The sequence below is a fragment of the Fundulus heteroclitus genome, unplaced genomic scaffold, assembly GCF_011125445.2.
Source record: "Fundulus heteroclitus isolate FHET01 unplaced genomic scaffold, MU-UCD_Fhet_4.1 scaffold_65, whole genome shotgun sequence".
Lineage (NCBI taxonomy): Eukaryota > Metazoa > Chordata > Actinopteri > Cyprinodontiformes > Fundulidae > Fundulus > Fundulus heteroclitus.
The window spans coordinates 556,811-584,251 of record NW_023397088.1 but is presented as its reverse complement, the minus strand read 5'-3'; the positions used below and the strand labels follow the sequence as shown (position 1 = coordinate 584,251).

The following is a 27,441-nucleotide window of genomic DNA, read 5'->3' as shown; positions in this document are numbered from 1 at the left end:
CATGGGGGGTGGTTGCAGGACTGTCCCTTTGTCTGTCGAAACAACAGTAGAAGTCGTTCAGGTCGTTGGCTAAGTGTCGGTCGTTCATGGAGTGGGGGGCTTTAGGCTTGTAGGTTGTTATCTGCCTGAGGCCTTTCCAGACAGAAGCAGTTGTTTGATGAAAACTGGTTTTGCAGCTCCTCAGAGTACAGCCGTTTAGCCTCCTTCAACGCTTTGCTAAACTTGTATTTTGCATCTCTGAATCTGCATTTGTCCTCACTTCTGAAGGCATCTTCTTTGTCCAACCTTAGCCTTCTGACTGTTGCTGTGAACCAGGGTTTGTCATTATTGTAACACACCCTGGTTCGTGATGGATCACAGCAGTCCTCACAGAAGCTGATATATGATGTCACAGCTTCTGTGAACTCATCCAGACTGGTGGTAGCAGTCCTGAAAACATCCCAGTCAGTAGAATCCAAACACGCCTGAAGATCCTCCACAGCCTCACTGGTCCATTTCTTTGATGTCCTCACCACAGGTTTGCAGAGTTTTAGTTTCTGCCTGTAAGCAGGAATCAGGTGAACCATGATGTGGTCAGACTGGCCCAGTGCAGCACGGGGGACGGTGTGATAAGCATCCCTGACTGTGGTGTAGCAGTGATCCAGAATGCTCTCCTCTCTGGTCGGGCATTTAATAAACTGTTTATATTTAGGAAGTTCGTGGGTGAGGTTTCCTTTGTTAAAGTCACCAAGGACAATAACTAAAGAGTCTGGATTTCTCTGCTCCACATTCAGTATCTGGTCTGCCGGCGTGCGCTGTGCGACCTGCACGATTGCGTTCGGCGCAATGTAAACACAGACCAGAATGAATGAAGCAAACTCGCGGGGTGAATAAAAAGGCTTACAGTTTATGATGAAGGATTCCAGGTCAGGAGAACAGTGCTGCTGGATCACTGACACGTCGTTGCTCCAGCCGCTGTTGATGTAGAAACAGATCTCTCCACCCTTCGCCTTGCCGGAGAGATATGTGTCGCGGTCAGCTCTGTGAAGTTGGAAGCCGTCCAGCTGCAGCGCGGCATCAGGGATTTCTCCACACAGCCACATCTCAGTGAAACAGAAAACAGCAGATGAGGAGAAGTCCTTGTTTTTTCCCAGCATCAGTTCCAGTTCGTGTAGTGTGTTGGGCAGGGAATGCAGGTTGGACAGGATTATGCCCGGTAGCGGTGAGCGGAGTCCGCGCTTGCGGTGATGCACGAGCGCCCCAGCACGCTTCCCTCTCCTCCGGCGTTTCGCTGCGTGAGCAAAGGTGAACGCACCTTTGACCAGAATGTCCAGGATTTCCAGCGTGGGGAGAAGAAAAGTAGGGAATAAATCCTCTGGTGATGTAGCCCTGATATTCATGAGTTCTTCTCGGGTGAAAGAGCTCCGGGTATCATCGCAAAAACCAGAGTTAAAGAGTAAAACAAAGCAAAAAACAGCACACCAACACACCGTGGCAGCCATCCACGGCGCCATCATGATGTCTTGGTTAACACTCAGACACATTCTCACATACATGTTCACCCACTCATACACCGCACACATTAAACATTTATACATACTCACATCTCATCCCTGTTTTATTTATTTAAAGTTACTTATAGGTTACAATAAACTATTGATTGGCCTAAACCGTTTTGTCTCCCCTCCTTTTTGTCATGGGCACTGAGCCGGCCTGTGACAGACGAGACAGCATGAAAGCCATGAAATCATTGGACAGCTACAATTATTTCATATCCGGACATGTTCAGACAAGTTTGTGTAACATACAAAAGTGGAGTCGGACACAGACAGCGCCTCAGCAAAGAGGAAGACCCGCCGCCGGTAGGTTAAAAAAAACATTATTCACAAAGGATTATTTTGGTGTTTTTGTCGTATTAAACCTTTTCACAGACTCATGCCAGAGGGTTTGCATACATTGTACATGCACGTATATTATTATGAAATGAATGTTTTCGTCTTGACTTAAGTATATATCCTAATTTTTATTTATAGAATTATTGAAGTAGAACAAAAACTAGTGCAACATTAAGTTGTATTTACCGGAGACGAAGTGCAGATTGCAAATTCTGTTGTGGTATGATGGCCCCCACAGTCGATTGGATTTGTCTGCCTGCATCCTATTCATTGAAATTATCCATTTCTTTCTTCTTTCTTCATCCTTCTGTAAACAAAATAAATGTATATCTGACGATTTGGAATGCCTCTGTGTGCAACCGCGAGCACAAGACGTGGGCATTGTTTAGATTCCAAAAATAAACTAACTAAAAGCACGCTCTAATTTACCCGTTTTGTCACGGTGACAGTGACCAGCGTGACCCGTATGTAGCGTGGATGTAGCTCGTGACGTCACGCGTGAACTGGTCTATATGTGGCTCCTATCTTTCCACAGAGTTAAAGGCAGCGCGCTATTGTACCCGCGTCAGGCGGAGTCCTCGGCAGCAAGGCCTCAGTCAATCGTTCCCCCAAAATGTTTGTGATACATATGATGGAAGTTGTTCTGGAACTGAAATTTCCCTCTAGGGAAATTATTAAAGCATTTCTGATTCTGTTTCTGGTTGTGCCCTTCAAAACTGTTCCAAATGTGTGTGTCCCCCCCATGAAAAGGAATCCGGTGAGATAAAAGTACAGATTTCCATTCTAGGACACTTTCCGCATTTGACAAAGTCTTTGGTCATAAGATTAACCCTGTGTTTTATCAAAATGTACTGTTGAGCACAACATAATATCAATAAAATTAATAGAAAATAAGCTGAATTGCATAATTTTGTCTTCAAACAGAGGTATTTTGTTTGAAAACATGAATTATCAATTGTCTTAAAATGCACAAAAGCGTAAATTTAGGTAAAAGTGGCTCAGTCAGGGTCACCTGGACTGTGCCACATGACCTGGACTTTATTTACAACTTTATTGTCATTTTGAATGTACAGACTGCATACAGAACAACATTTCATTGCATACACTTACAACAGTGTAGTGGGATTGCAGGTGGAATAAGGCAACATCACAATATAAAGTGCAGCAGTGATCATATATAACAATGCAGGAGAAAAACAGTGTGCAAGAACAGTGTGCAGAAGAACGTTCAACCATTGTTTATGTGCAAAGATAATGGTGCAAAAAGGAATTTGTATGGAAAAGAAAAGTATGGTGCTGTGCAAATAATATGTGCAAAAATGCAGTAAACATTGTGTTGTGTACTATTTAAAAGGATAATAAAAGTTTGGCAACATTGGTAATGCCAAATAAGGGTGCAAATGTGATGCAGAGTCCAGTTTAGAGTTCAACAGTTCAACAGTCTGATGGCAAGAGGGAAAAAGCTGCTTCAGAATCTGGCTGACCTGCAACGGATGTTGCGACACCTCTTTTCCCGGAGGGCAGCAGGGAGAACAGCCCGTGGTGGGGATGTAAGAGGTCTCTGATGATGTTAAGGGCTCGGGACACACGGCGCTTGGATGAAATGTCCTTAATTTATTTTACACAATGTAGTGTACAGATCAGGGAGCTTTTGCTGGCAGCCATAAACCAAAGTGTCCATTTTCGTACACTTTGCCATTAACCATTAACTGTTATTAAAGTCCAGTTTAGTTCCAGCTCAGAACCCCTGAAGGCTTGAATGAAATATTCTAACAGCACATAATGATGTTTTGGTTCTGCTTGGTTAAACTTTTTAAATCAGTTTTATTGGATCAAATATCAGACATCAGTTCATCATTTTTCTGGGACTTTTACATTCAGGAATGTACATTTTTTCAATTTCTATTATTTATTTTTTCATATTTCAGTTTTAAACTGCATTCCATTAGCTTTAACTTAGATCTTCAATTCTTTATGCAGATTGAGGAACTGCAGTTTGTCAGAGGTCTGCCATGCTTCTCTGGTGTCTGCTTTAAAGTCCAACCCCTCCCATCTGAAAGAACTGGACCTGAGTGACAACAACTTGAAAGATGCTGGAGTGAAGGAGCTCTGCAGTTTTTTGCAGAATCACCTCTGCAAACTAAAGAGATTAAGGTCAGACTCCATGTTTTAGATTTATGCTGATATTTTTGATCTGAAAGTTGTGTTGACACTAAACTGCTGAGATCTGCCTAAAATTCTACTGATCCACACAGGATCTTTAAGTCTGGTTTCTTACTCACTGCTTTGGTAAAATTAAAATTCCTTTTTCCCCCCCCAACATCCTGCAAGGATTTCGTGCATAAAAACAGTCACTCCCTATTGTTCAACTGAGAGCAATCCAGAATTGTCAGAGACTCCTGGATCAAGTGTTGAAACATTTTTAGACAAATTGAGTAAAAATCTGCTTATCTTAGATTTAATCCTGTTGTAGTTGCCATGACTCTGATTGACATTATGCACAAGCATCTGCAGACAAGCCAGAGTAACAGGTGTGGAGCAGAATTATCGAATTGAGAGATTAAAGCTTTCTACTACGGGGGTAATGCAAAGTTGCAGACAAGTGATGCTCTTTCAGAAACAAAGATAATGGTCTTTTTGTTTGTGTTCTATGATGCTTCAGAATGATGTATTGAGCCAAAGGTAGCAATGCAAAGTGCTATTAGCATATATTTCAATGAGGTAGAAGCTGGCTTTACTGTATTTTGAACATAATTGCCAGCAAAATTGTTCAGTTAAACGCTTACTGATGGACACTGAAGATCTTTATGGTAAAGTCTGGTTTCTTCTTTACTGCAGGAAACAATTAAATATGAAACGGGTTAAATTTTAGCGTGGGATTGCTGTTAGTATCCAAAACTTTCCAGAATGCAGTAAATTTAGATAATACAGTATACTCCCACTTCCATTACCAGCAATATGTTTTGATAATGTTGAGCCAATATATGAAGCAGTGTGGAGCTCAGGAAGTATTACAGTCTATGACTTCAGTACAGGATAAGACCCTAAGTACCTAATCTTCAGAAGGTCAAAACAGGTGCAAACTACTCATTGTGTACAAAGCTGATCTTCAAACCAGGAGTAAAGCAACTTGCATGTCTACCATGCTCAGATTATTTAGTATAAACTTTTTTGTGTGTGATTTCATTAATATGCAGATCACAGGCTAATAGCTTACAAACCATGCAAATTTATGGGAGGGGGATATAAAATATAAATACTTACTACCCTCAAACATTTTATCAAAAGCTGAAACTGATAGTGGTCAGGTATTTTCTATTTATACTTGGAGCATCTTTGAATGTCAGGTGCAAACTTGCACATAAAAATGCCTGTGGTCCTTGTGGACAGAAAGGAGGCATTAGTATACTGACAGAAGATGGCCAGAGAGTCTGTCTGCATGCAAACATATTTAGGTTGTCAGAATAACAACAGTAGAAATTGCTGACAAATCTAGGTGCATTCTTAAATGAGGACAGATGGACTGCCCCTGTTATTTGTGTATGTGTAATCATTCTAAAATAGTGGGTCCAGAAGTTATCGATAATCCCCTAACTCAGGGGTTCCCAAACTTTTTTAGCCGGGTTGACACACCCCCAAGATTAATATATATATATATAAAACGATTGCTGTTACAACTCAAACGTCGTAACAACGCTTCTAAATCTGAGTCTGACGCACAATTTTACGCTGCAAAATACAAACACGAAGCAGTTTGATTTTTGTCCGATGACGAGCAAGCGAGAGAGAACTGGTAAAGCAGCACAGAGTAACAATAAGTCTAGCGCTCCATAAAGATGTTATTAATCAGAGAAATCTTTCTGATTGTTTCACAGCGATTACATTCAGCAGGTAAACATGCCCACGGCAACACACCTCGGCTCCCCCAGCCCGTTTCTGTTTCTGCCTAAACTGCCTCTTTAAAATGAACTGCACGGTGCAGTCTGCGCCTGTCTGAATCGCAATGAGAAGTATTACAAATCCCCCCAGGAGCACCTGTAACGGTTTGGGTTGTGTGGAAGGGTGGAGATGAGGCACAGGCTCGTTGAGACGTTCAGAAACTCACGACCACATTGGTACTGGAAATTCCACAATGCTGTCCTTTAATGAATTCTCTTCACCAACCTTACAAAGCCCGGTTGAACGGCTGCTATTTTATCAAACATGACATGAGCAGAGTTCCAACAACCTAAAACGTCACCAAATAAAATAGGGTGCTAACATGACCGCCTCCGTTTTGTATATATATCTCCCGCGCTCTCTACAGAGAAAAACAGTGGCGCATACATATGATGTCACTAGTGAGACTGTAGTAACTTAAAGAGATATACACAATTACGGTTGTTACACACCATTTTCTTTTTTTCCAGATGTAGCAGTAACGACAGCGGTATGTGTGTCATGCGCGTCAGAGCTTGTCATCGGTTAAAAGTCACGGCACCATGAGCAGCAGCGCTGTTTGTAGGTGCTGCGCCATAGAGAGACCAAGACACTCAATTTAATCTCGTAAATAAAACTTTTGGCCCAAATTAAATGTTTCCTCTGCTGACGTAAACGACGTAAACCCAGGAGAGAGGAAGAGACATTTTCTGATTCGCTCGTTTTCTTCTCCCGGATCCGTTGCGATTCTCTCCTCTGTTGCCTCCAATTTCTCTCTCACTCTCTTCCTCTCCTCTTTAATGACTAGCTTTAACCTTAGATGTCTCATCTGTTCCCCTGATTTCAGCCTATTGAGCATATTTGCGGAAACTATTGAAGCACAGACCACAAGCCATATGCACATATACAGCACAATGCAGATTTTTTAAAATTAAGCGTAGAAGAATATTTCTTCTAAATAAATACAGTTTATTAACATTTTCGTGTTAATAATGTATCGTTCCGTTATGACACATAAGCACCAGACGAGGTTTTGCTGCTAACACTTTTTTTTACGAAGAACAGGACGGGACAGCTTGCACTCCGCCGGTCCCCCAAATCATGACTCCTCTCCCCGGAAGCCACACATTTCTTCCGCTATGACCCCAAAGCAATATGATTTAAAGGAACAGTAAGTGTGCAACAGCATTTAGCAATAAAGTCTAATAAGGATCATTACAATACATTTCTATTTATTGATTAAATTAACAGTTTTTTGAGCTGTACAAAAGAAATGCTTATTTACACATCTTTATTGTGTGTGGGGAAAAAAACACGGTCAGACGCCATTACAGTTTTTGCCTCGCACACCCCCTAGTGGCAGCTCGCGCACCCCCACACTTTGGGAAACCCTGCCCTAACTCATTGTTCTAATATGAGCTCTTTAATTATCCATTCCTACATCATGTATGGGCTACCGGTTTATCCGTGCAGGTTTGAGGGATCTACAGCTATTTTTTCAACTATATTGGTTACTCCTTGCTTTGTAATATTTTGGCTCAAGCAGCTGCTGTGAGTAGTTGGTGGATATATCTCAATCTGTTTAGAGATTAATCTAGCTGTAAATCTGATGGCATGACTCCCTTCCAGACTCAGAAAGTATTGGTGTGGGGGGGGGGGGGGGGATAAAAGAGTACAGGTATATTTCCAGGTATTGTGACTGTAATGATTTGTTCTTGGATGAACCCGGACAGAGCACGCACACACAGAGCTAAAATGGAGAGTTTATTGTAAGGCAGATGAATAATGGCAGGTGGAACCACAGATGCAGGACTGAACTGGAGCAGAGATGTAGATGTGTGCAGGAGCTGGCAAGCAGGACCAGAAGCATGGCAAAGAGGGAACTTGGAGAACAGAGCACAGCAGCAGGATTCACAGCATGCCAGAGAGAGTACTTGGAGACCAGAGCTCAGCAGCAGGACCCACAGCATGGCAAAGAGAGTACTTGGAGACTAGGGCTCAGCAGGATTTGAAACCAGGCTGGGTGAATACTTGCAGATCTGAGTAGCAACAGGATGTATAGCTTGACTGGATGAATACTTGCAGATAGATCTGAGTAACAGTAGGATTAGTTGCACAGATGAGGCAGGATATATCCATAGTTGCTGGAGACAGACACAGAGAGCTGGCAGAAAATGTCCAGGGGGTAAGCACAGAAGCAGCTGGTAGGAACAATGGGAGGCTGAGGTTACTGGAGCACAGGAGAGACATGTAAACCTACAGTTGATGAGGCTTGGAACAGAGATAAGTCTAATAAGTCCGGTAAACAGGCAGAGGCAACACTACAGACTGACATGAGACAAAAAGGATCCAGCAAAAGGCTAAACTTAACTCGAGATGCAGAGGTGGCAGAGTTGCAAAAGCAAGTAGGGGAAAAATTCAGGTAGACAAGCCAGGAGTTAGTGATGTACTGATAATGGACCGGCAGAGAAGCGAAGGCAAAGAGAGGCTTAAGTAGGGAGGCTGGCAGGTGAAGTGAGTCTGGCTAAATAGTGACTGACAGGTGTGACTAACTGCAGCGGGAGTGAAGGGAAGGCTGAGTGAGAGGGGTAGGAGGAAACTGAAAACTAACAATAATTTAAGCCAGAAAATAACTAAACCCTGACAAGAAGGAAGAACTGAAAAATAGTAAACAAAGGCCCGATCAAAACTAAACCCTGACAGTGACTGATATGCATTCTTTTGAATTTAATTCAACATTGTTTTGGAGGGAGGTTTCAACCACTCAGCTGTTGCATTTGTCATGGTCAACGTCACTAACACAAAAAACAATACAATGGTGATAAACAGGGTATGTCTGATTTTTCAGCTGTAATATTTACTTATTGAAATCAGACAAACATTTTATTCTGTTTTGCAGAACATCTGCTAATAAAATAACCTTTTTTTTCTTCATTTTTTACGATAATTAATATTGTCTCAAACCTGGAGTTAAGACTTTGATCTTCTTTCTTTAACAGCTGCTCCCAAACTGATAGTAACCTACACATACTTTACTCATTTAAATGAGTACCAAAATCAGTTTTACACTTTGATGGGTTCAATTAAATTCAATTTTATTTATATAGAGCCAATTCATGAAACATGTCATCTCAAGGCACTTTACAAAGTCAGAATCAATCATATTATACAGATTGGGTCAGATTATACAGATTGGTCAAAAATGTCCTATATAAGGAAACCAGTTGATTGCATCAAAGTCCCGACAAGCAGCATTCACTCCTGGGGAAGCGTAGAGCCACAGGGAGAGTCGTCTGCATTGTACATGGCTTTGCTGCAATCCCTCATACTGAGCAAGCATGAAGCGACAGTGGGAAGAAAAACTCCCCATTAACGGGAAGGAAAACCTCCGGCTGAACCGGGCTCAGTATGAACGGTCATCTGCCTCGACCGACTGGGGTTACAGAAGACAGAGCAGAGAAACAACAAGAGAGACAAAAAAGCACAGAAGCACACATTGATCCAGTAATCTGTTCTACATTAGATGGTAATAGCGGGTGATCTGTCTTCCCTGGATCATGTCACAGCTAACAGAACACCAGACCAGATATGCCTACTATAAAGAAAATAAGAGAGAGAACAAAAAGCTAAAAGGTGAAATGACAACAGTCATTTCAATGCAATGCAATACAAAAATGGAGAACAGTAGACTGGAGAACAGTAGACCTCAGTAGAGTGAGAAATATAGGCCCTGATGACCAGTAGCCTAAGCCTATAGCAGCATCACTATAGATGTAGCTCACGGTAACATGAGCCACTCTAACTATAAGCTTTGCCAAAAAGGAAAGTTTTAAGATTAGTCTTAAAAGTAGACCGGGTGTCTGCCTCACGGACCGAAACTGGGAGTTGGTTCCACAGGAGAGGAGCCTGATAGCTAAAGGATCTGCCTCCCATTCTACTTTTAGAGACTCTAGGAACCACCAGCAGACCTGCAGTCTGAGAGTGAATTGCTCTGTTAGGAACATACGGGGTAATCAGAGCTCTGATATATGATGGAGCTTGATTATTAAGGGCTTTATACGTTAGAAGAAGAATTTTAAATTCTATTTAATAGGAAGCCAATGAAGGGAAGCTATAATTAGAGAAATATGATCCCTCTTGTTGATTTTCATCAGAACTCTTGCTGCAGCATTTTGGATCAGCTGAAGACTTTGAACTGCATTTTGTGGACTTCCTGATAGTAAAGAATTGAAATTGTCCAGCCTTGAAGTAACAAATGCATGGACTAGTTTTTCAGCATCACCCCTGGACAGAATGTTTCTAATTTTGGCAATATTCCGGAGGTGAAAAAATGAAACTCTGGAAACCTGTTTAATATGGGATTTAGACAACATGTCTTGGTCAAAAATAACACCAAGATTTTTTACTTTATTACCAGGGGCCAAGTTAATGCCATCCAGAATAAGTGATTGATTAAGAAGTTTATTTTTTGAGGACTCTGGTCCAAAGATTACAACTGTCTTGTCAGAATTTAAACGCAGGAAATTTAAAGTCATCCAGCATTTGATGTCATAAAGACATGACTGCAGTCGAAGTAATTGATTGGATTCATTAGGATTTATGGATAAATATAGCTGAGTGTCATCAGCATAACAGTGGAAATTAAGCCCATGTTGTCTGGTAATTTTGCCAATCGGAAACATATATATAGTAAAGAGAATTGGTCCAAGGACTGAACCCTTCAATATGAGAACTGCTGAGACACATCTTTCAAACTTTAAGTACTTAATATAGACAAATGGTACACACGCTACATAAAATGATAACATAAATTATATGAATAGTAATAAAACCATAACACACTTCATATCCACTTTGGACAAAATCTTTTAACATCAGGTGCAGCTCTCCCACAAGTTGCTTGCACAGTTTATTTTCTTTCCATGCAATTAATCAGTCCTTATTTGCAATCTTTAAAGATCAGGCCTGTAGTGCTCCCATTCTCATCCTCTGTATGATTCTCTAAGCTTCTGCTGCTGCCTAATTTCAGTAACAGATCCAGAGAGGCTTAATGGATCTGGACTGGAAGGTTAAGGACTTGTGAGGCTTTGGTGTCCCAGCCAATCAGCTCTAATGTCAGTGGAATGACAGTTGGATTTTTACACATATGTTTTTCATTCTTTTAATGGCCTGTGGTTGTCAGGGTTCACTTCTCCCTGCTTTACCATGGACAGTTCCAGATCCTTCCACCATCCACTCAGCCCAGCTCCATTTGATGCCAGATCAGTTTCACCTGCTGCAATAATCAAGTCTAGACTCTTTCCACCTTTCTTCCCTCTTTGTCCTCTCCACCGCCTTCCTCTGCCTCAAGCCAGCTCCACTACCCTTCCTCGTGTCTGCTTGCAGTCCTCCAGCTACCTCTGTGTCAGCCACCTGCCGGCCTTCGTCCCTCGCCTACCTGCCAATGTTCCCTCACGTCCTCTGGCTCCAGCTTCGCTCTGCCAGCTCCTGCTCCAGCCATCTTCATCATCCCTCCACTGTTGCCTGGTACAGACTTTGGTTCCCATCTCCACAACTTTTAATCTTCAATAAAAACTCTTAAAGGTGGCTCTGTGTGTGGCTGAATTTGGGCTCAAAAAACCTCCTGACAGTGGTCAATTAGTTTTAACAGAAAAAAGAAGAAAAAACTGCTGATAAAGAGGACGACATAAGAAATGAAGAAGCTTTGGAAAGATTTAACTATTTTACTATTAAAACAGTTAGACACAACATGTCACAGAACCAGATTCTGGTTTGTGTGTTTCAGCTTCTAAAGTCACTTTTATATTAAACATTCTCCATGAGATCTTGTTTCTGTGGTTGTGGAATAATTAAAGTAGTTAATTTATCTGCAGTAATCTACATGTCTTCATATTTTCTCCAAAACCCCTCCTGACTTACTTGTTTTCTGTGAAACTTGAATAATTTTCTGCAGAACCTAACTTTGTTTTGATGGAGTCGCTGGTGAGTTGAAGAGCTGAATTCAGCAGGTCTTTTTAGAAGTAGCAGCTTGTTGTCATTAATATTAATGAGAGCTCTTTAACTGGTTCTGTTAATTTGCTTTAATATTCATCCTGTTGGCCTCAACTCACATCTTCTATTGTTCACTCAGATTGAGCAGGTGCAGATTGTCAAAGATTAGCTGTGCTTCACTGGTATCAGCTCTGAAGTCCAACCCATACCATCTGACAGAATTGGAGCTAAGAGGAAACAACCTGAAGAAGTCAGATGTTCAGCAGCTGGAGGATCTTGTAAAGAGTCCAGACTACAAACTAAAATCTGTGTAAGTAGACGGTTGGAATTAGTCTATATGTTGTTAGAAGAACTCTACTTGACACTAGTTGGTACCAACACAAACATACAGTTTTTCCAGTAAAGTTGCAGCTTCTCAGTGGGAAGGGAAATGTGACAGGTTTCCTGATTGGATACAAAGGGCTTGAAATTCCAAATTAGAAGTTCTAAATTGCATTGGCTGAAAAAAATGTGGGTGTAATAAGTGTTACACCCACATACACGCAAGACCAGTTTGATCTGCTACAGCTCCAAATAGAAAGAGAATCATGACACGCTTTGAACTCTTCGACACTCAGTCATGTGATACAAGTGGCCCTCAATAGTTCCAAAAATCTTAGAAGTGATTGTCAGTCAGTTTGAGCAGCTGCTTTCATGGTAAAATGCAAAAAAACTACCAATGTCTCATTTCCCCCTGAATTTTGGCTGTGATTGTCCAAAAATGTGCACTGATTACTTCATTGAGTATGCATTTTAGTAGGAGACATGAGGATATTTATCAGTGTTCTTAATATTAGTGGAAACACAATTGCCCAGACATTGTAGAATACATTGGAGTACAGCTCATATTTATTGATAAAAATAAATGTTTATGTAATACATTGATCAATATAAACATGTCTAACATGGTTAAAAATATTTTGCATGCAACACAAACCAAACAGGAGTAATCCTACCAGTTTTAAAGCTTTCTCAGATGTGTTCTTCATGCTAACGTTGGAATGCTAGTCCTTGTCTTCCTATATACTTAAAGAAGCCTATGGTTAAATGCTCTGCTACAGCTTACCTTTAGGAAAATATGGATCTCTAGATCAAGGCAACACCGAAAGAAGTAATCCAATTGGCATAACTCTAAAAGGGTGGCTCCAGAAAGGGAATACCCCAGATATACAGATGCCCATACCTGAGCAAGACAAATAAACAGGCTTTTCTCCAGTGAACCAGCTAAAGTATACTCTCATTGTCAGTGTAATAACCCGCAAGTAAACCAATAACACAAAGATAGATTTTCGATAAAAGATTCTTTATTGTCACCATGTGTTACCGTGGTAAAATTTCTTAAAGGATACTCTCAGGCTTAGGGTCCACACAACAAACAACAGGTAATAAACAGTGAGTACAGGTAATATCATTACAAAAAACTTGTACAGAGGTTTTTTTTTCCACATTAGAGCATGCAAAAGATAAAAAAAGATCATGTCAGAGTTTGATAGTTTTTATACTAGTTCCTTAGTGAGTTATATGAGCCCTGTTACATAGATTAGTCTTACTTAATTAATCACAAGTAATGAGGTAATGAGCCTCTTCGGTGTAATGAGGCTTCATTTACAGTAATGTGCAATTTGATATTCCTGAAAGGAATAGGGGTACAGTGAGTGTAACATATGATGGACTTTAACATATTTAATATTAGATATATTGCAACATATGGGTTGGTGAAACAGGCCCAACAACGGGTCTTTTTCTCAGTAAAATGAAATGGACTGGACGTTTCACTAAACTGCTTAAAACCCTTTACAGAACCCAAAATAGAAAGTGTTTTATGTCTCAGGATAACTGTATGGTATGGGACTGCATAGTGCAGGAGAGAAAGGATTTTTCACAGGTGGTAAGGAAAGAGCATGGGATTGTGGGATGCTGACTGCAGGATCAAGACTCACTTTATGTTAGGCTCAGAACAGATGGACCCAATATTTGAGGCAGACAAAGAGTTTAGGTTTAATAGTTTATTAAAATCAGAAACAGAGCAGGTGTTGTCAGCGTCTACAGCGGGAGCCTCTGCAGGAGGAGACAACAGGTTAGTGACCTCGTTTATCTGAAAGTGCTTGCACACAAACGTGTAGGTCACTTACCTGGTCTTAATGTCCAGTTCAGGTCCAGTAGTAGAGGTAGATCCCAGCTGGCGGGTTGGCAACCCAGTGCGGCAGTTGGCACTCAGAGAGTCCCAGACACAGTTGTATTGGAGGTCGGAGGACAAGCAGGAGGTCAAAACTATGACAAACATGTGTGAAGCCAAAGAAGAGGTTGAGCATGTGGTTGATGGTCGGAGCAAGGAGATCAGAGAGCCGGCGGGGAGCCGAAAGGGCAATCCAGGATGGAGTCGGATCACAGTTCCAGGTTCGATACGCAGATCAGCAGACAGGCTGAATGAGAGCAGGCAGGTTCAGTGGTCAGGAAACAAATCTGGTCGGTAGACAACTGGCAAAGATCAGAAAGGTAGTGACCTCAGGCAGAAGTCGAAAGACAGGTCAGGCAATCAGAATCAGACGGGACAAAGGTGGAACAGATCTGTGGTGATGAGGAATGGCAGAGCTAAACAAGTGTGTGACATGAGTAATCAGACCAGGCATCAGTGCTGAGATCATGACAATTTATGCAGAACGAGTCCAAAGAATGGCCAGATGCAGCTCCACTGATCCCATCTACCTGGGAAATGAACTGTTCACCCCACTCTTGTCAGTTAAATGCTTCAGACACATCAATTCCAGAAAAATTAAGCTCAGAAACAGCTTCTTTCAAAGAGCTGTGAAGGCTATCGCCTCCTGAAATTGTGGTTCATTATATGTTATAATCACTCTACTGTTATTGCCGCCTGCTTAGAGTTTGTTCATCGAATGTCTCTCATATGTTACAATCCATATGTTAATCATATATTAGAATCATGCTATAATTTTTCATATGCTAAGTGTTTTAAAATGTATCATGTGTTACAATTACTCTACTGGTATTACCTAACTGCACACTCTTATTCTTAAGAATATAAAAAAAAAACATTTCTGTAAATTAAGCCTCAATATCATAGCAGAAAAGCCCTTCATTACCTCTACTTCGGCTTTTTTAAGATAACCGTTTTTTTTGGATTGGCTCATTAAAACCAGCGCCTCTTCTTCCTGAGGACACTGAGGAAAAATCAGCTATCCTCGACTATCCTGGTGAACTTCGGTCGCTGTGCAATAAAAAGCATCCTGACCAACTGTGCAACAGTGTGGTTTGGGAGCTGTTCGGTTAAAGAGCACAAGGCACTGCAGCGGGTAGTGAAAACCGCACAGTACATCACTGGGACTCCACTACCCACCATTGAACACATCCAGAAGAAACGCTGCCTACATTGAGCTCGCATTATCCTTAAGGACTCATCTCACCCAGCCCACAGACTGTTTTCTCTCCTGCCCTCTGGCAGGCATTTCAGGTGCCTCCGGACCAGGACCAGCAGACTAAAGAACAGCTTCTTCCCCAGAGCTGTCTCTTTATTAAACTCTAACCCTCGTTGATCCCACTCCCCTCATATACTGACAGACTCTCCTCTCCCTACTCACACCTATCTCCATTTTGTTATTTACAAGACTGCAATGTTCACTTGCACTCCTGACTGTTACTATAGTAATAACAGTTTACATGCATCTTTCCTACTCACATTGACTGAATAATGATTTGCACTGCTGACTGTTTATTCACAGTACCAATTGTTTGCATATACATTTGCAATACCGTACTTTAACTGTAATATGCAATAACCTTCCACTGCACTTTAATTTAGATAGCTTCTGTCCGATCTTTATTTATTAATTTTATATTTATAGCTACCTGTATATCATACTAACAATTCTGCCTATAGTAATAGCTATCTATACATATATTCATAGTACATGTGAACTGTTATAATACAACCATCTGTATATTATGCAATTGTACATATCTGCAAATCTCTATTTATAGTAATATCCACCTGTATATTATATTCGGTACATATCCAGCTGTAAATTTAGTTCACAATACTAGTTATCTATATATTATATTCATAGGACAAATCTATCAGTAAAATTCTGTTTATAATAGTATCCATCTTTATATTTATTCAGTAAAAACCCATGTCCTGTACTTATGGAACCATTGTTTATTCTGCACTCGCTGCTATTGCACTTCTGGTTAGACCTAAACTGCATTTCGTTGCCTTGTACCTGTACCTGTGTAATGACAATAAAGTTGAATCTAATCTAATCTAAAAAGATTTGGCTTTTTCGGCTCCTGGATGGCTCCCCGGATTTTAATGCATTGATTATTAAAGTATCTGTAAAATAAATTACTTTTGAATAAATTTCAATTGTATCAAATATTTATTTAGATTGTACTGCAAAACATGAAGCAACAGCTTCTGAAATACAGGAGAACAGTGCAACAAAATGCAACTCAAAGTTGTATTTTACTTATTTTTAAACTCATTTAAACAAGAGGGTTCCATCACACATAGTGCTTGTTGTTTATACATTTGCAAAGATTTACAGAGAAACATAAAACTAAACAACACTCAAAATATTGATAAAAATAAAACAATATGCACCAACCAGGTGAAAGTTTTTAAGTCTACTTATATCCATTCATCAACGGTACTGGCATGGGCCGCTAGGGGCGGGCTACGCCCCTTTTTGTCCAGCTTTATAGTAAGTCAAAAACTGTCACTTTTTTTAAATCCTTCTAAGAAAGAGCCTTTAAACTTTATTAAAGAAGCCACCTTTTTATAAATATTTATTGGTTTTACAACAATTTAATCACAGGAGGTGCCATTTAAATGTCTATAAAAAGGTGCTGACTGTCAGAAGAAAATACTTCACTGCGCAGACATGCTCCACCTCATCCCCCCCATGGCTGGTATGGTTGCAAACTAGACCCTGACCTTTTCAACAAGGTATAGCACGTCTTTGTCTGATGTGTCTCGATGATGTAATTGCCGTGCGTACTTAAGACTGTACAACTCACAGCCACAGGTGCTTTGCACATGTGCTTCATTACGCATGCAGCAGATGCCCCCGGCTTTTTACTTTTGGTTATCTCTTCGGCAGTTTGGATTTTTCAAAGAAAACCTGTAGTCATGATGGCACAGAGGAGGAAATGTACCATTAAGGAGGCTCTGAAAGATATTTTTAGGAAGAGTCATGCTGAGAAAGAGAAATCTTCTGACTCTTGTATGGATTTTGAAGAGAACAAAGATGAGCAGCAACTGATTCTGGACCCATTTCATGAGTAAGTCATATGGTTACTTTTTATTTCTGGGACCTTTACCTTACATGTTGCCTGAAATTAGTTAGAGTCACTGATAACACTGATTTTATGTTATTTTGCTATTTTTGGAGAGCTTAACCCCCCCTCCCCCTCTCACTCAGCTTCTACAACACAAAGCTGGCATTTCTTTTACTGTCAGCTGGATGATCTGAAAAGCATTTTAAGAAGTGATAGTATCATTTATACCTTTACAATACATCTAATGTTTTAGAACAGTGTTGTTTTATGGTATTTTGTTATTTTTGGAGAGCTGCAGGTTATAATATATTGTGTTGTGATTAACGTCACCCCTCCTCCCACTACAGCAGTACAATTATTTGTACTGTAAGTTGAATGGCCTAAAAAGTATTACATGAAGTGTTTATATAATTTACACCTTCACAATACGACTGCTGTTTTATACCAGTGTTCTGTGGTGTTTTTCTATTATTGGAGCAGTAAGCTAGAAATTACCTTGTAATCAGAAAATTTAGTTATTACTCTTCTGCCCTGCTTCTGCAGACCAAAGGAAAATTGACCTGTACTCATTACTTGTGATTCATGCAGGATGACTGATCAATGTAACATGGCTCACATCAGTTCAATTCAATATTGGATAATCTAAAATAATTTTATGAAGCAGTAATATTATTTACACTTTTCCAATACACTATTGTTTTACAACACTTATTTTGTTGTTTTGCTGTTTTTGTTGGAGAATGGTAGGAAATAATGTGTCATCTCATTATCTGAAAACTTGGCAGTTAACTAATCCATCTTTATGTTATTAAAGCAAGGAAGAAGCAGGACCATCTGGAACAGAAGGGATCATGCATTCAAACACTTAAATTGAGGCCTCTTCTTCTTCAAGGTGACAAGTATATTATGGGTATAGATTAGTGATTACAAAATAAATATGTAACCACATAATTAGCATTGTATTCCTATGCTTGTTATAAATCAGTGTCAGATGCAGCTTTAGTTTTAGCATGCCATTTAGATAAACATAGTAAAATCTAATCTTCAAAATATGTGTTTGTTTCCCCAGTGACAATAGTGCATCAGAAGATGAAGACTATCACCTGCCTGTTGGCTACAGACTGCTCCAAGCCCTGTGAAGAGCATGGTTGCCTGGGTCCTGAGAAAAAAAGAGCTGTTCAACGAGGCCAATCCCCAAGCGGGCGATTCAAGTTACCCCTCTGCCTATTGATGACATTAAGGACATGTGGCACTCTCCTGGAGAGTCCTATGGTGGAAATCAGAAGTTTTATCTGACTATATTCCCTTTTATGAGATGTAAAACACATTTGCCACAGTTTTGGCTGATTATGGCACAACTGTGCTAAAATTACAGCTGTGTCTGGCAGAGTGCCCATTAAAACCTGAGTGGAACAAATAAGCTTCAACTGATTCAGTCCAGATTTGTGGCATTTATAGTCAAGATGTGGATCTATAAAGTCTGATACTTTCCCTACAATTTCAAAGGGGTTTTTAATATGTTTTTTGGTGTTTGATTTTGAAACAAGTTATGCAAGGCTCATAATTTTAGATTTTTTCTTTCTTTAATCACCTATAAATCATATATGATGACATTTGCAATAGTGGATCCACAATTTTTTTTTTCTTTGATGCCCATTTGTCACACAAATACTATTACATTTACACTTTATAACTTTGGAGCTGTCAGCAAGGTAGGACATGAAACAATCACGTTAAAGTAACTAAAGATGCTTAATAATATCCAACAGATGCATGAATTATTTTTGAATTGGTTGTTGGTAGAGCTTGCATGATAGGAAATTTACAGTCGGCCCTTGAGCTTTTTGTCAAGTTCCAATGTGTGCAAATTTTGTTCTGTTTTTTTTCACTCATGATAACAGCTTGTATCCTCTATGTGTTTGTACCCTCCACTTTCTCCTTTTTAACTCAGGGTTTCAAAAATCTCTGTTGTGGTCCGGCCTTCTTCTGCTATAGTCTCACCTTTTCCCTCTCGGGTTTGTTGTTTCTGCTCTGTGCTAAACGAAAGCGTGTGTCTTTCCTTCCCCTGTGTCTAATTTGTAGCCCCACCCAGCTCAGACACACAGAGGGATAGTCCTCCGCTCCATAAGGGGGCCAGGGGGAGAGAAGGTGCTCTTCGCTGTCCACTCGCTGACACAACTAGCTTTATGTAGCTTTCAGAAACAAACAAAAAACACAAAAAACTAAAACATCTCTAGGTGAGGAGCTGACACATGTCTTTCTCTTCAAAGACCCATTACTCATTACTTGTGATTCATGAAGGATGAATAATCAATGTACCATGGCTCATATCAGTTCAATTAAATTCAACTTTATTGATGTAACACCAATTCACAACATATGTCATGTCAAGGCACTTTACAAAGTCAAATTTAGTCAAATCACACAAACTTGTCAAAACATTTCCTATCTAAGGAAACCCAGTAGATTGCATCAAAATTTGACTAGCAACATTCACTCCTCCTGAAAGAGCGTAGAGCCACAGTAGACAGTCGTCTGCATTTTCGATGGATTTGCAGTAATCCCTCATACTGAGCATGCATGAAGAGACAGTGGAGAGGAAAGCTTTCCTTTAACAGTGAGGAAAACCTCCTGCAGAACCAGGCTCAGTGTAAACGATCATCTGCGTCGACCGACTTGGGGTCAGAGAAGACGGGGCAGAGACACAAAGACCACAGAAGCACACATTGTTCCAGGAATCCTTTCTATGTCAAATGGTAATAGTGGATGATCTGGCTCCCTCGATGATCTCACAGCTAACAGAATGCCAGACCAGATGTACCCGCTAAAGTGGAAATAATTACAAACAATGCAAATTCAAAACAGTAGGGGAACTCAGCTGAGTACTAAGCCTAGTTTTAAAAGTAGACAGGGTGTCTGCCTCATGGACCTAAACTGGGAGTTTGTTACAAAGGAGAGGAACCTGATAACCAATTTTCCCCCTAATCTTTAATGTATCTGAGCATACACACAAACTCCCTGTGCTTTCACTTGACCTCTGTGAGCACATTACACATGCACACTGATGGTACGTTATGCCTGTCCAAAATCTGAGATTATAACAAGTTAAATTGCTCAGTAAAAGAATCTGAAACAGCAAGAAAAGAAACAGCAATAATTCATTTTAGATTACTTAGTTCAGATATAACTGAGTTAGCCCAATTACATGAAAAAATTTGGAGAGGCTAATCAGACCACGATTAATTGTCATTTCTGGATTCATAAATTTTCAAGCGTTAACTTTTCCCGCTGCTGTCAAAGATTTATTTAAATATTCTAAGCCACACATTGCTTTTCTAACACAACGAGGAGACATTCTCAGTTTTGAACAATTTCCTTGTGCTGTTCTTCATTTTTATGCCAACGGAAGCTTTTTGATAACGTAGGAGATGCAGAAAATCCTTCAGATGCAGATGTATGTATGTCGTACTGTCAGGGATGTTACTCTTTCACTCAGCTATAGATGAGTTTAATGTTGTTCCATAGTCAGAGATCCACAAGATTAAGAGAAGAACTACACAACATCACAATATAAAGTGCAATATAAAGTGATCAGATATAACAATGCAGGAGAAAAACATTGTGCAAGAACAGTATGCAGAAGAATGTTCAACCATTGTTTATGTGCAAAGATAATGGTGCAAAAAGGCATTTGTATGGAAAAGAAAAGTATGGTGCTGTGCAAATAATATGTGCAAAAATGCAGTAAACGTTGTGTTGTGTACTATTTAAAAGGATAATAAAAGTTTGGCAACATTGGTAATGCCAAATAAGGATGCACATGTGATGCAGAGTCCAGTTTAGAGTTCAACAGTTCAACAGTCTGATGGCAAGAGGGAAAAGGCTGCTGCAGAATCTGGTGGACCTGCAACAGATGCTGTGACACCTCTTCCCGGAGGGCAGCAGGAGGAACAGCCCGTGGTGGGGGTGTAAGGGGTCTCTGATGATGTTAAGGGCTCGGGACACACGGTGCTTGGACGAAATGTCCTTAATGGTGGGAAGAGGGGCCCCGACGATCCTCTCTGCTGTTCTCGCCACTCTCCTCACGTTCTTGCAGTCGGAGGCGCTGTGGCCTCCACACCACACAGAGAGCTCTCGTCTGGATCTCGTCAGAATACTCTCTATGGTGATTCTGTAGAACAAGATCGTCAGGATGGGCGGGGGCAGGTGGGCTCTCCTCATCCTGTGCAGGAAGTACAAGCTCTTCTGTGCCCTCTTGACCAGTGACATGGTGTTCACAGACCAGATGAGGTTGTTCGTGATGTGCACCCCCAGGAATTTGGTGCTGCTTACCACCTCCACAGCTGAGTTTTTGATGAGCAGTGGAGCGTAGTGAGGCCATTTCTTCCTGAAGTCGATGATCTCCTCCGTCTTCTCCACGTTCAGGATTAGGCTGTTGTCTCTGCACCAGCCCACCAGCTGCTCCACTTTCTCTGTGTAGTCCTGGTCGTTGTCTTCTCAGATGAGGTCCACCATTGTTGTCATCTGCAAACCTTACAATGTGATTGGTGGTGAACCTGGGGGCGTACTTGTGTGTCATCAGAGTGAACAGCAGGGGGCTCAGGACGCAACCCTGAGGGGAGCCCGTGCTCAAGGTGATGACATTAGAAGTGTTCTGTCCGACACGGACTGACTGAGGTCTGTTGGTGAGGACGTCTAGCAGCCAGTTGCGAAGGGGTGTGCTGAAGCCCAAATGTTCCAGGTTTCCTACCAGGTAGTGTGGTATGATGGTGTTGAAAGCTGAACTGAAGTCCAGGAACAGCATCTGCACATTCGTGTTCTTCTCCTCCAGGTTTGTCAGGCTACGGTGAAGAGCGGAGGAGATGGCGTCCTCAGTGGAACAGTTTCGACGGTATGCAAACTGGGACGGGTTGAATTTTGGCGGCAGACTGGAGACGATGTGTTCTTTTAACAGCCTCACAAAGCACTCCATCATTATGGGAGTTAGTGTAACAAGCCAGTAATAATTAAAGTAGGTGACTTGAGGTTTCTTTGGCACCGGAATGATGGCAGACTTAAAGCATGCTGGCACTGTGGCTTGGTCCAGCAAGGTCTTTAAAATGTCTGTGAGGACAACAGCCAGCTGACCTGCACATCCCCTGAACACCCATTCAGGTATGTGTCGGGGCCTGGAGCCTTCCGCGGATAGACTCTTCTCAGGGTCTTCAATACATTGGCTGTATCAGGGCAGAGTGCTTCCTCTTCCTGTATGCCTTGCCACCTCCTTCTGGTGTTGCTCGCTGTCCTCAGTGCCTCCTTGTCGCCAGACTTGAAGGCTGAGTTCCATGCTCTTATGATTTGTCGAACCTCCTCAGTCATCCAGGGCTGTTGGTTGGCCCAGATGATGATGATGTTCCTAACGGTACTGACGTCCTCGGTGCATTTTTTGATGTAGGCTGACACAGTCATGGCATACTCAACAATGTAAAACTTGTTGTCATATGTTGCTGCAGCTTTGAACATGTCCCACTCAGAGCACTCAAAACAGTCCTGGAGGGCCTCCATGGCCCCCTCAGTCCACACCCTTGCCACTTAGGGTGCCTCCATCTTGGATTTCCCGCTGTTGCCATGATGAATCACATTATCTGCCTTCCATTGAGGAGGGCCTTTTCATGCTAGTGCTCACATTCAACTCAGGGTTGATTGGATGTTGTTTAGTTACCTGCTTGATGTTCTGTTCTGAAACCAAAAATTCTGAGTATGATAGTGTAAAATAAGGCAAGGCAAGCCAAGGCAAGGCAAATTTATTTGTATAGCACAATTCAATACAGAGACAATGCAAAGTGCTTTACATGATTAAAATATAGAAAAATAAAACAGAATAAAAGCAAGTAAGAATAAAATGTAGAAACAATATAAAAATTAAAAACAGTTGAACTAATAAAGTTGAACTAGTGGTGTTTAAGTTTACTAGAACAGTAGAAGGCAGTCCTAAACAAATGTGTTTTTAATCTTGATTTAAAGGAACTCAAGCTTTCCGCACTTGTACAGTTTTCGGGAAGTTTGTTCCAGATTAGTGGAGCATAGGAACTAAATGCTGCTTCTCCGTATTTGGTTCTGGTTCTGCAGAGCAGGCTGGAGCCAGAAGACCTGAGTGGTCTGGATGGTTGATACACTGATAACAAGTCTGTGATGTACTTAGGAGCTAAGCCATTCAGGTATTTATACACTAACAGAAGTATTTTAAAGTCTATTCTCTGAGATACAGGGAGCCAGTGTTAGGACTTTAGAATTGGGGTGATGTGCTCTACTTTCTTAGTGAGGACGCGGGCGGCAGCGTTCTGGATCAGCTGCAGCTGTCTGATCCACTTTTTAGGCAGACCTGTAAAAACACCATTGCAGTAATCAATTCCACTAAAAATAAACACATGGATTAGTTTTTCCAGATCCTGCTGAGACATCAGTCCTTTAATCCTAGAAATGTTCTTCAGGTGATAGAAAGCCGACCTTGTAACTGTCTTTAGATGCTTTTGGAGGTTCAGGTCTGAGTCCATTATACACCCAGATTTCGGGCCTGATTAGTGGTTTTTAGCTGAAGCAAATGAAGCTGTGTGCTAACTTTTGATCTCTCCTCTACTGGTCCAAATATTATTACTTCTGTTTTGTTTTTATTCAACTGAAGAAAATTTTGGCACATCCACGTATTGATTTCCTCTAGGCATTTACTCAGTGCTTGAATGGGTTCAAGTAGAATGGGAATGGGAGGCAGATGCTTTAGCTATCAGGCTCCTTTCCTGTGGAACCAACTCCCAGTTTTGGTCCGTGAGGCAGACACCCGGTCTACTTTTAAGACTAATCTTAAAACTTTCCTTTTTGACAAAGCTTATAGTTAGTGGCTCATGTTACCATGAGCTACATTTATGGTGATGCTGCTATAGGCTTAAGCTACTGGTCATCAGGGCCTATATTTCTAACTCTACTGAGGTCTACTGTTCTCCAGTCTACTGTTCTCCATTTTTGTATTGCATTGCATTGAAATGACTGTTGTCATTTCACCTTTTAGCTTTTTGTTCTCTCTCTTATTTTCTTTATAGTAGGCATATCTGGTCTGGTGTTCTGTTAGCTGTGACATGATCCAGGGAAGACAGATCACCCGCTATTACCATCTAATGTAGAACAGATTACTGGATCAATGTGTGCTTCTGTGCTTTTTTGTCTTTCTTCTTGTGTCTCTGCTCGGTCTTCTGCAACCCCCAGTTGGTCGAGGCAGATGACCGTACATACTGAGTCCGGTTCTGCTGGAGGTTTTTCCTTCCCGTTAATGCAGAGTTTTTCTTTCCGCTGTCGCTTCATGCTTGCTCAGTATGAGGGATTTCTGCAAAGCCATGAACAATGCAGACGACTCTCCCTGTGGCACTACGCTTCTTCAGGAGTGAATGCTGCTTGTCAAGACTTTGATGCAATCAACTGGTTCCCTTATATAGGAATTTTTTTGACCAATCTGTATAATCTGACCCAATCTGTATAATCTGATTGAATTTGACTTTGTAAAGTGCCTTGAGATGACATGTTTCATGATTTGGCGCTATATAAATAAAATTCAATTGAATTGAATTATAGTGAACTCTGTAAAGGATTTTGTATTAGTTGTAAATTGGGGTTTCTAGTCATTTTGAAAGTTCTTTGACAAATGTGAGCCCAGATGCTTTGTTCAAAGCTGACTGATAAATCCTCTTCCCATTTCAAAATAGGAAGAGATATTGAATCATTTAGTTTAGTCAGTGTCCTTTATAATTTAGACAGTACTTTTGGGGGGTTTAACTCTAGGAACTCTAATATATTGGTTGGAATTTGTAGACCACTTTTAATATGCTTAAATTTATTTCTAATTATAGATTTAATTTGTACATATCCGAATAATTATTTTTTATTTATGCCATATTGCATATTTAATCTAGCAAATGAGATAAACTCAGTTCTGTCAAATAAATGTTCCAGGTATTCAATACCTTTATTTTTCCAGTAAGAAAAGTTTATCACATTATTATTTTGTAGGATGTCAGGATTATTCCAGATGGTTGTGCAACAGCACGGGATAAGTGATGACTTTGTCATTTTAAGTACCTCCCACCATGCTGTCAGAGAAGAGCTTATGTTAATATTTTTAAATCACGTATTCCGTTTTATATTTGAGCTAATAAATGGTATATACAAGTTAAAGCAGAAATGACAACACATAATGCATAATTGAAGAACAGTAGAACTCAATAGAGTGAGAAAATTAGATCCTGATATCCTCCAGTAGCCTAAGCCTATAGCAGTAAAACTATAAAGGTAGCTCAGAGTAACATGAGCCACTCTAGTTATAATTTTTTTCAGAAAGAAAAGTTTTAAGCCTAGTCTTAAAAGTAGACAGGGTGTCTGCCTCACGGACCAAAACTAGGAGTTGGTTCCACAGGAGAGGAGCCTGATAGCTAAAGGATCTGTCTCCCATTCTACTTTCAGAGACTCAAGGAACCACCAGCAGACCTGCAGTCTGAGAGCGAAGTGCTCTGTTAGGAACATACGGGGTAATCAGAGCTCTGATGTATGATGGAGCTTGATTATTAAGGGCTTTATATGTTAGAAGAAGAATTTTAAATTCTATTCTTGATTTAACAGGAAGCCAATGAACGGAAGCTAAAATTGGAGAAATATGATCCCTCTTGTTGATTTTCATCAGAACTCTTGCTGCAGCATTTTGGATCAGCTGAAGGCTTTGAACTGCATTTTGTGGATTTCCTTATAGTAAAGAATTACAATAGTCCAGCCTTGACGTAACAAATGCATGGACCAGTTTTTCAGCATCACTCCTGGACAGAATGTTTCTAATTTTGCCGATATTCCGGAGGTGAAAAAAGGAAACTCTGGAAACCTGTTTAATATGGGATTTAAATGACATGTCTTGGTCAAAAATAACACCAAGATTTTTTACTTTATTACCAGAGGCCAAGTTAATGCCACCCAGAATAAGTGATTGGTTAAGAAGTTTATTTTTTGAGGACTCTGGCCCAAAGATTACAACTTCGGTCTTGTCAGAATTTAGACGCAGGAAATTTAAAGTCATCCAGCTTTTGATGTCATGAAGACATGACTGCAGTCGAAGTAATTGATTGGATTCATCAGGATTTATGGATAAATATAGCTGAGTATCATCAGCATAACAGTGGAAATTAATCCCATGCTGTCTGATAATTTTGCCGATCAGAAGCATATATATAGTAAAGAGAATTGGTCCAAGGACTGAACCCTGTGGTACTCCACAGGTGACCCTAGAGTTTGAGGAAGATTTATTATTAACATGAACAAATTGGAATCTGTCCGACAGATAAGATTTAAACCAGCCTAATGCTTTCCCCTTAATCCCTACAGTATGTTCAAGTCTTTGTAGGAGAATATTGTGATCAACTGTATCAAATGCAGCACTGAGATCTAACAGGACAAGTACAGACACAAGTCCATTATCTGAGGCCATGAGAATATCATTAGTGACCTTCACCAGAGCTGTTTCACTGCTATGATGAGCACTGAAGCCTGACTAAAACTCCTCAAGTAGGTCATTGTTTTGTAAATGTTCACAAAGTTGATTAGCAACTACTTTCTCAAGAATTTTAGATAAGAAAAGAAGATTTGAATAGGTCTGTAGTTTACTAACTCATCCTGATCAAGAGAAGGTTTCTTAAGTAAAGGTTTAATAACAGCTACTTTAAAAACCTTTGGTACATATCCATTTAATAAGGATAAATTAATCATGTCTAAAATAGGATCACTGATCAAAGGGAATATGTCCTTAAACAACTTGGTTGGGATTGGGTCTAACATACAGGTAGAAGGTTTAAATGAAGCTAAAATTTTAGATAGCTCAGAAAGCTCTACTGCTTCTAAACAGTTCAAACACTGCGCAGGTTCTACTGATTCCTCCAATGCTGCCTCACTTACTGAGGACGAGGTAATCATGTTTGGGAGGATGCCAATTATTTTATTTTTAATGGCATCAATTTTATTTATGAAGAATCCCATAAAATTGTTACTACTAAGAGCTAAGGGAAGGAATGGATCAACAGAGCTGTGGCTCTGGGTAAGTTTGGCAACTGTACTAAAGAGAAATCTAGGATTATTTTTAATCTCTTCAATTAATGATGAAAAATATGCTGCTCTAACTCTGCAAAGGGTCTTGTTATACAACAATAGATTGTCCCTCCAGATTAGGTAGGATTCCTCTTGGTGTGTAGAGCGCCATTTTCTCTCCAATTTCCTAACATTGTGCTTCAAGGAACGCAGCTCTGAATTAAACCAGGGAGCCAGC

General features: G+C 40.5%; 1 protein-coding gene across 1 annotated transcript in view; it reads left to right on the top strand.

The window, feature by feature from the left end:
• Positions 1-27,441, top strand: part of LOC110368152 (NLR family CARD domain-containing protein 3) — a 445,883-nt gene that overhangs the window by 82,962 nt on the left and 335,480 nt on the right. Inside the window, exons 6-7 of the mRNA XM_036133610.1 lie at positions 3,855-4,028; positions 11,923-12,093. Of these exons, the coding sequence (XP_035989503.1) occupies positions 3,855-4,028; positions 11,923-12,093 (345 nt within the window). The remainder of the gene's footprint in view (positions 1-3,854; positions 4,029-11,922; positions 12,094-27,441) is intronic.